General features: G+C 49.2%; 1 protein-coding gene and 1 pseudogene across 1 annotated transcript; one reads left to right on the forward strand and one right to left on the reverse strand.

Moving 5' to 3' along the window:
• The first annotated feature begins 4,937 nt into the window (after positions 1–4,937).
• Positions 4,938–5,944, forward strand: LOC123120956 (brefeldin A-inhibited guanine nucleotide-exchange protein 1-like; annotated as a pseudogene).
• Positions 5,922–7,912, reverse strand: LOC123122987 (origin recognition complex subunit 4). The gene is made up of 2 exons (XM_044543378.1): positions 7,745–7,912; positions 5,922–7,658 (listed from the first exon to the last, which is right to left on the reverse strand). Exons 1-2 carry the CDS (start codon positions 7,892–7,894, stop codon positions 6,306–6,308), a joined length of 1,503 nt encoding a protein of 500 aa, XP_044399313.1. The 5' UTR covers positions 7,895–7,912; the 3' UTR covers positions 5,922–6,305.
• Positions 7,913–10,015: the final 2,103 nt, after the last annotated feature.

A 10,015-nucleotide genomic window follows, 5' to 3' on the forward strand; every position in this document is an offset into this window, starting at 1 on the left:
TGCTGGAGACCACAAAACCCGAGAGATCGGCCGGGGATCAAGGTAAGATCAATGTTTGGCTCATGGCAACGCTTACTAACAGACCCTGGTTCTAGTAGTAGCCTATCGGTTGGTGGTTGTGTCTCCTATGGAGCAAGCGAGCAAGCAGTGACGCCCAGGGCCATTACTGCGACGCAACAGTACTCGGACCACGGGAGAGATGCCAGTTATTGGGGAGGTGCACGTAGCTCCAAGGGAGCGGCGTCCTCGTCTCCCAATAACGCCGGCATACATCCGCGTGGATGTAGTGCCGGTCGCGCTCGCCGACGGCCGTGGGGGCAATGGAGAATGCGGGCGGCGCGGGGCCCGACGCGGTGGTGATGTGGGCTCCTCTTTCACGCCGCGACGGCGGCGTCCCGAGGATGAGCCAGCCTCGCGGTCGTGCTTCCCCTTGCGGCCGGTGTTCCAGAACCCCATGGCTGCGAGGCGGTCGGCCGGCGAGATCGAGGACAGGGAGAGGGAGAGCTAGGGTTTGGGGCGTGTCGGGTTTCGAGGAGGTAGCACGGGCTGGAGTGGGGAGTGTGGACTACGACCGGTCCACGGCTTCCCATTTAAGAAGGACGGCGACCGTTCGCCTGGGCGGATGACAAGTGGGGCCGACCACGCGTGCGCATTAATGTTGGCTGGTGGGAGGTAGGTGGCCACCTACCACACGGCCCACGAGCGACGCGTTCGTTTGTTGTCCGCCGCGACCTAAACCCGGCGCATGTTTGCGCTTGAAATGGGTTGGCCCGCACACAAAACAGACCAGATGGGTCCAGTCCGTCGCGTGCTGGGCCGTGGGGTCTGTCCGTTTTGCCCCAAACGGATGGGGCCGGGCCAACTCCAGCGCGCGACCCCATCCCGTCCGTCCTAATTTGTTTGGGAACGGACGAATAGCGCGGCCCAACACGCGGCCCTAAACAGACGAATGTCCGGTTTTCGTCCATTTTCGACCCATTTCGAGCCCAAACTTGCGCCGCGTTTGGGGTGAAACGGACATCGCGCGGACGGGCTTGACGCACGCCCTTGTCCTCCCAGTGGCCCGCCTTCGTGGACACTAGCACTCCATTCGCTTCCAACGCCTCCACCCGCTCTCCCCCGCCCCACCCCGCCGCCGGCGCCGCCACTATACTCCGGCCGCCTCCTCACTGCTCATCCCCCCGACCGTCCATACCAAACCACGTCTCGACATGGCCGCCACCACGCCCGTGCTTTCGTAGGAGTTTTGGCCGTCGGTTGGAGGAGTTTTGGCCATCACCGTCGTAGCCGGTGCCAGAGGGGATACGACCGCCGGCGACGGCTATGGACCACGGCAGCTTCCGTCGGGTGCTCCAGAGCGGCCAGTAGCCGGCCGCCAACCACTCAAGCAGCATTGAGGTGCTCAGTGCTAGAAAGGATGTGGAACGTGCTTTTGGTGTGCTTCAATCCCGATGGGGTATCGTTCGAAACCCTGCACTGACATAGGATGAAGGGAAGCTTTGAAAGGTGATGACTGCTTGTGTGATCATGCACAACATGATCGTCGAGGACGAGCGTGATAACAACATTTTCGACCAAGGATTTGATTTTCAAGGTGAAAATGTTGAGTCCGTGCACCAAGAACCGGCCACGTTTAAACAGTTTGCCCAATTTCATCGTGAAATGCGTGATCGGCACACTCATTTGGATCTTTCAAATGACTTGGTTGAGCAAATGTGGAATCACATTGGCAACCAATAGATGTATTGGTTCATTATGTTCATTCAAGACAATTTCGATTTGGTTGTAAAACTATTTTATTAGAGATAATTTCGAGTGGGTTGTAAAACTATTTTTATTTGAGACAATTAATATTTGGACGTGCAAACTAGTTTTGAACATTGAAATTTGAATATATGGGCATTTTTGGCCGTGCCGAACAGGACGGGGCCAAAGGATGCGTCAGCGCGTTGGATGCACGGCCACCGCATCCCAGAAAAGACCCGAACACGACCATATTGCCATACCCAAACGGATAAAATTCGGGCTAAACGGATATCCGTTTGGGATCGTGCGCTGGAGTTAGGCTAATGTCACGTAACTTCGTTTCCGCCCCGTGTCCACTGTAAAACCCGAGAGATCGGGCGGTTCCTTCTTCTAGACCCTGGTTCTTGTAGCAGGAGTAGTAGCCTGTTGATCGCTTGGTGGTTCTGTCTTCTGTTGAGCGAGCGAGCAAGCAAGAGTGATGCAACACTACTCCGACCAGGGAAATACATTTTGGTTCCTGGTTGTGTATGCACCTTATATGGAGATTTTTTTTAATATTTTAATAAAAAGTCAAAATAGTTCTTGACTTACTTTTGCACTGATATATAAATGTCGACGGAAAAAAAACAAAAGTTGATCTCACAGCAAAAAAGACAAAATTTATTTGCTATTATAGGTCACTATTCACACTATTATAGCCAAAAATTTGTCTTTTTTGAAAAGAAGTTAAAAGGATATTTTTTTGGGGGATTTTATTTCTCACGAGTACAATAGAAGGTCAAGTTTATTTCAAAAATATTTTCAGAAATTTTTGACTTTTTGTTGAATTACTAACTTTTTTCCATATAGGGTGCATATGTTCCATAGAGCAAAAGTTCCCCTCCCTCCGACCACAACTTTTATCTCTCTATCTCTCTTGTTGGTGTTGGTGGCTGGTCAGGGATCAATGAATTCACCCCATGGCTATTTACTCAACTTGCACGGTTTACACTTGCCTGCGGGCTGCGTCTGTGCCTGGCTAAAATAGGGTAAAATAACTCTCACCAGAGTCACGGTTTCTGCCTCTGTCTCTTGCTCTGGTTCATCGCCGTAGACAACGGGCAGTGCGAGCTTAATCCGTGTCGCCTCAACTCTCAACTGAAGCCAAGCAAGCTGTACGCGCACGCGCACGAGATGAGACACGGACCTGCCACACGTGTGGTGTATCGGGTGATTGTGCCGCATGCCCTGTGTGGCACGGAGACGAAGCGCAGCCACAGACCGCACGTCCGGTGCAGCGCGATCGCCCCACACGAGCACGTACGGGCGAGCGAGCACGCGGCCAGCACGACTCGTCTCGGCCGTCGCCCCTCCCCGCCTGCGAGCCACACGCCCCGTGTGTCAGTAACCACGCGTCCCGTCGCGATGGCCATGGTCCGGACCCTCTTCTGTTGCCATGTTGCCATGTTGCTGAACTACAGTTGCCATGTTGCTGAACTACAGTTGCCATGTCGGACAACTACAGTTGCCATGGTTGCTCAACTGCAGTTGCCATCTTAGGTCAAAGTGCCGGAGGTCATTTTTGGGCAACTGCAGCTGTTGCCATGTATGGTCTGGTCTACTACAGTTACCTTGATTTGAAAAACTTTACGAATTGCCACCTACTAACACTGGACAGTTGCCATGTAGCACTAAGAAAACATGGCAAAAAACATGTTTCGGGTAAAGAGAGAGTTGCCGTCTGCTTACAAGCACGCTAGAGGCAGTTGCCATGTATCCTGCAAAAACACATGGCAACTGATAGCTTTTGATGTGTGGGAAAGGAGACGGGCATGTGGGCGATGGTGGTATCTTTAGGAGTTGCCACCTACTAACACTAGACAATTGCCATGTAGCGCTACAAACAGACGTGGCAACAATAACATGTTCGGGTGAAAGAGAGTTGCCATCTGTTTACAATCACAAATAGGGCAGTTGCCATGTACCCCTCAAAAGACATGGCAAATGACAGCTTGGATGTGGGAGAGTGGGAGAATGGGCAGTCGTGGGAGATGGGGAACAGAAGTGGTGCGTGGCGTGCGGGCGGGACATCAGTTTCATCACACGCCCCGACTGGCGAACCGTTGACCGCGGAGAGAAAACGGCGTGCGGGCGAACTCCCTCACACGCCACACATATGAGTTGTCCTACGTGGCACACAAATTCAGTCTTTTCATGCCAAGATTCATGCAGAAAGCGCTGGACGACGATGGAGGCGTGTGGGCGAGTTGGCTAACGCCGGGCGTTAGTGTTTTCGAAAATTAATACGGGATTTCCTGCCACACTAAAATAGATATCGAGGTCGCCTGCTAAGATAAATTCAGAAGGCTTTTCCAGCGAGCTGGCGGCTGCTCCTTCCTTCATGCCAAATGCAACTGACCCAAATTCTAAATTCAGGTGACCTACGAGTACAAGACCTAAACTCGTAAATATCTGCCTTGCTGGAGACCACAAAACCCGAGAGATCGGCCGGGGATCAAGGTAAGATGAACGTTTGGCTCATGGCAACGCTTACTAACAGACCCTGGTTCTAGTAGTAGCCTATCGGTTGGTGGTTGTGTCTCCTATGGAGCAAGCGAGCAAGCAGTGACGCCCAGAGCCATTACTGCAACGCAACAGTACTCGTACCACAGCTTTGATCTCTCTCTTGTTGTTGCTGGCGGCCGGTCAGAGATCAGACGGTGTTAACCCAAAGGCTATTTACTTGCACGGTTTACACCCTTACGTTACTTGCGGCTGTGCCTAGCTAAAATAGGAAAAATACTCAACCTTTCACCACGGTCACACAGCTACTAGTGCTCTGGCCATAGGCACTGGCTCGCAGTTTCTGCCTTGTCGCTCATTCTGAAAGGGAGAGGTTGCGTGCGTGCTATGCGGTTCCGGGCAGAGAAACGACAAGTGGATTTTCCGGGGAGAAACGTGTGCAAATATTTGGAGACTATCCATAGCCCCGAACCATTCATATTTTTCTCTGCATTATTTAAGAAGGGAATAAATTTGTCAACCTTTCATCAAATGACAACACATGTCTATGGATGGCACCTTCCTTAACTTCACAATTAGTGGTTGGGGCGCCGCTTAAAAGGAAGTTGTGCGCATATTTTCATTTAAAAAAAACATAGAGTCCTCGCCTCCGTCTAAAAAAGCATTTGTTGTTTTCGACAAGATAGTAAAGATGATGCAAAATATTAAAATTCCAGAAAGAAACAAGTCTTACCCTGAAGCAGAGAAATATTCAGACCCGGACATATACAATGAGGATGAAGAGGAAGCTAATATGGAAACATCGTCTTATGCTATTGTCAAGATGAAGAACCATGTGTCTCTGCAACTCTCAATTGTTTAGGTACTTCAAACCTTGTACCAGTTTAATTTGATGTTGATCGCTTTGTATATCATGCCTTTCTTTCTAAATTTTGTTCAATACTCTGCTTTGCTTTGCACACCCAAATGAAATAGGAATTACAAAAAATAAAATAAAAAATACGACAAGATGTTTGCCTTCATGATTTGTGTTCGACAGGCCAATAATTATATTAAGATCACATTCACGATTCTGTGGCTTCTCTCCAGCGAATCATTAAGTTGCATGAGACACACAGGAGATCCTTCTGTGCTGAGCATATGGGAATAATTTTGGAGATGCTATCGGCCATTACGTCCCATGCAAGTGAAGTGAGTTCTGAATCTGACTTGCACATCAAATTCCACAAAGCATGCTCCCTTTTGGAGATATCTGAGCCAGCAGCCATCCATTTCGAGAATGAATCTTACCAGAGCTAGCTCAAACTTCTGCAAGCTTGCTTCATGACAACCCATCTTTGTCATGAGAAATGAACATTGAGTCACAAATTATGCTTGTTTATGTAAAAATACTACGGAAGTATCTGAACTGTGCAGGCCAGGAACCATATAAGGATGCTTCTTGTCAAGATCCAGTTGTACACTGGGCGCTGCCTTTATGCGCTACTAAGAAAAATGAAATGTCTGCTAGAACCCCATTGGTCCTTCATGTAATGTGGTTGCTTGGTGTCTAGAGAGGGAGTGCTTTAGGAGGAATTTACCCCTCCTTTTCCCCTTATAAGCTAATCTCGTCTGCTGTGAGCATAGCTCAAGCGAGGTTCAAGTTGCATTACATGATATCTTTCAGACATCAGTAGGCCCTATAATCTCAGTATAGCATATATTGATTGTCACCAATTGTACAATTTTGCCACTCCATCATGGTATGGTAAGTTGATTGATAGTCACATAGAAATATGAAATAAGAAAACGATTGCATCTTGACAGTGCCATAAATGATTCAAACATGTTCCTCCAGCATTCTGGTGTTGAAGGTAAATCCTTTTCTTGTTTGTTGGCACGTCAACTTATTTTCAAGCATAGAGCAGGATATTAATATACTCAGATACCTGGAGGGAGGCGGCGACCTTTTGAAAGGCATTTGCCCATCTTTCCTAGCATTAATTTTTATTCATGGGGGTTTCGAACCAGGCACCCCAACCACTAGTTTCTGATGTGTGTAGGCAGAATCAGGCTTGTCATTTTTTTCTTGGCCTCCCACGCCCTCTCTTGATCCCGGCCGACACAGCATCCCCAGCTTGAGCAGACATTGCTGCTGCTGGCTTCTCCTTTCTTGGCCTCCCACGTGGTCTCTTGATTCCCGTCGACGCAGCACCTCCAGTTTCTTCAGCAGGCGTTGCATCTCCAGCTTCAGCAGGCCTTGCATATCTAGCTTTAGCAGGTATTGCATCTCCAGCTTCAGCAGGCCTTGCATCTCGAGCCTTAGCAGGTATTCCTCTCTTCATGACCATGGACACAATATCAGCTGATGATGGCCTGTGCATTCTTGGATTCTCAAGTGCGACATCAACTGATACTGGATTCTCAAGTTCATCTCCAGTTTTGACGGGCATTGGTCTGTACACTCTTGGCCTCCCACGCGATCTCTTGACTCCTGCCGATGCAGCAGGAGCAGGAGGACCGGCCTTTGTTGATCCTCCTTTGTCGGCCTCCTTTCTCGGCCTCCCACGCCCTCTCTTGATACCATCAGTTGACAATGGAGTTGGAGGATGCTCTGCTGCTGCTGCTGCTTTACCAGTTGACGCAGCTGCAGTTGGAGAATGCTTTGCTAGTGATTGCTGCTCGTCCTTTCTCGGCCTCCCACGCCCTCCCGGTATCTTCCTTGGCCTCCCACGGCCACTCTTGGTCGATGGGGAGGCAGCATCTCCATTCGCAGAGAGGGCAACCTTACGAGGCTCTGCTGCTGCTGCTTCTGCTTCTGATTGTTGCATGCCACCGGTTGACGACGCAGTTGCAGTTGGAGTTGGAGGATGTTTTGCTTGTGATTGTGATTGTTGCTCGTCCTTTCTCGGCCTCCCACGCCCTCTCAGTATCTTCCTTGGTCTCCCAGTGCCTCGCTTGTGTGGAGTGTATTCATCATCATCAACGTCATCCTCGCCACTGCTGCTGTTACTCTGGAATCCATCCAAACCGGGATCGGAATAATTCTGCTGGGGCTGGGAGCCGGAGCCGGAGCCGGAGTTGCGTCGTTGCCGGGCCGGCCAAATCATCTCACTGGATTCATGTAAATTGAGATTCTTGGGGAGGGGAGTTGCGGTTGTGTCATCCTCCAAATCGAGATCCGACAAATCCTTATTGTTGGGCTTGGAGGGCCGGCCACGACCGCGCGTGTCGGAGGCGGGGAAGACGTAGCAAGATCTCGATTTTGACCCGTAGCCGCGGACGACGCCTTCGGAGACGAGGCGGCGGAGGTTGGCTTTGAGGAGCTTGTCGTGGGTGGCGGGGAGGCCCGTGAAGCGGCTGAGGATGAAGGCGGCGATGGCGATGCGGCCGGAGGTGCCTCCCAGCTCGGTGAGCGCCTGCGTAATCATCTGCGTTCGAGATCCAGCTCCCCATCAGCAGGAAACGAGAGAGACGAGACTGGAAAGGGAGGTGGGGGGAGAGAAGGAGAGCTTGCCTCGGTGTAGGTCGGGTGGGGGCAGTCGCCGGCGGTGGCGGGCGGCGCCGCCGAAGGGGAGGTGGCCGCCATTTTCCCCTGCCTCCCAGTCAGGGGGGTGATAATTTTTTTTTTTGATTGAGGGTCGTGGGGGATGATTGATTGATTCATCACTCCATCTTAGCTTTCCAATTGCCACCATGTCTTTTTCTTCTAGAAAAAAAAACATGCCACTATGCCTTTTTTTTTCTAGAGAAAAACATGCCTCAACGCGCCGGCATGTCCTCTGGATGGCGGTTACGAGTTCTGACCGACGGGTTTCTTCCCCACTCGATCAACTTGATGTGATGTGATGTGATCTGGAGTTCTAGATCTTCCTCGTGCTAGTGTTTTGTCTGCATAGTGTAGAATGAAAAGACCATCTTCTACTAAATGAGGGATCACCCCACTAATCTGACTGACTACTTTAACACGTTCAACGAGATTAAGTAGCATTTTGTCATAGTGTGGAACAAAATAGGGGATAGGGGTCCCCTTGGCGAAGACCTTTTTGAGTCTAGAAGTAACTACCAACGTCGTTATTGACCTTGAGGGCTACACTAAGACAAACCTCACACCCACTTGCACCAGTTAACCGAAAACGCATGTGTAAAGAGAATGTGTGAAAGAAAGGACCACTTGACTTTATCTAGGGCGTTTTCGAAGTCGATTTAAAAATGACTCCGTTCAACTCTTTCCGGTGAAGCTCATCATGTACGGTTTCATAGAGCACTAGTGGTTGGGGCGCCACCCTGAGGCGCCGCTTGAGAAGAAGCTATGCACAAATTTCCATCATTCTGAAGCTCGCGAAGGCCGGGGACGAGGTGGGGGTGGAGATGGAGGTCGTCTCCGCTTGCGCGCTGGTAAGCCACCATCTCTCCTTCTCTCTCTTTCTCACAGGGGAGTAGCAGGTAGTGTCGATAGGGATACTTGTTTCCTGCATGTTCAAACCTGACATGGCTTCCATTGCACTTCACTCTGCAATGCAAGCATGGTGAACCTGACTTGAACCACACCATATGTGCCTGTCTGTTTGTAGTAATGAAATTGCATTTGTAGCATGCGGACTACATGTAAATTGATTGGTTTTGCGTGTTTATAGGGATGGAAAAAACATTCATCTTGCATTTATTGGTTTCAGAACCTGTGAAGAGGCAGCGGAGGCCCTAAGTATTTCTACAATACATAAATTAACACTTCTAAGATCACATGGGAGGTGCTTTACTTTGTAAATGGGTTTCAGCCTTTTTTTCCTCTTTTTTATGTGTATTGAATGCAGTGTTGTAGCTTGTAAGCAATTGAATGATACTCTAGTGGGTTGAGATGAGGTGAATAAACATGTCTCGTAAATAATCTGGTGTGTGACAGGTTGCTCGGAAGATTGGTGATCCTGCTGGTCCTCGCCCTTGGAGCCACCATTCTTTAAAAAAGGCCATAATATAATGCTAGAAGACAAGACTAACAGTGGGGATGTTAATGCACCGCCTGAAGGAAATATGCCCTAGAGGCAATAATAAAGTTGTTATTTATATTTCCTTATATCATGAAAAATGTTTATTATTCATGCTAGAATTATATTAACCGGAAATTTAGTACATGTGTGAATACATAGACAAACAGAGTGTCACTAGTATGCCTCTACTTGACTAGCTCATTGAATCAAAGATGGTTAAGTTTCCTAGCCATAGGCATGAGTTGTCATTTGATTAACGAGATCACATCATTAGAGACTGATGTGATTGACTTGACCCATTCCGTTAGCTTAGCACTTGATCGTTTAGTATGTTGCTATTGCTTTCTTCATGACTTATACATGTTCCTATGACTATGAGATTATGCAACTCCCGAATACCGGAGGAACACCTTGTGTGCTATCAAACGTCACAACGTAACTGGGTGATTATAAAGATGCTCTACAGGTGTCTCCGAAGGTGTTTGTTGGGTTGGCACAGATCGAGATTAGGATTTGTCACTCCGAGTATCGGAGAGGTATCTCTGGGCCCTCTCGGTAATGCACATCACTATAAGCCTTGCAAGCAATGTAACTAATGAGTTAGTTGCGGGATGATGCATTACCTAACGAGTAAAGAGACTTGCCGGTAACAAGATTGAACTAGGTATTGAGATACCGACGATCGAATCCGGGCAAGTAACATACCGATGACAAAGGGAACAACGTATGTTGTTATGCGGTTTGCTATCCTCTGCGCGGCCCCAAAAGGGGGAATCTCTTCGAGAGAGGCGTACGCCCTC

This window comes from Triticum aestivum, chromosome 5D (genome assembly GCF_018294505.1).
Source record: "Triticum aestivum cultivar Chinese Spring chromosome 5D, IWGSC CS RefSeq v2.1, whole genome shotgun sequence".
NCBI lineage: Eukaryota > Viridiplantae > Streptophyta > Magnoliopsida > Poales > Poaceae > Triticum > Triticum aestivum.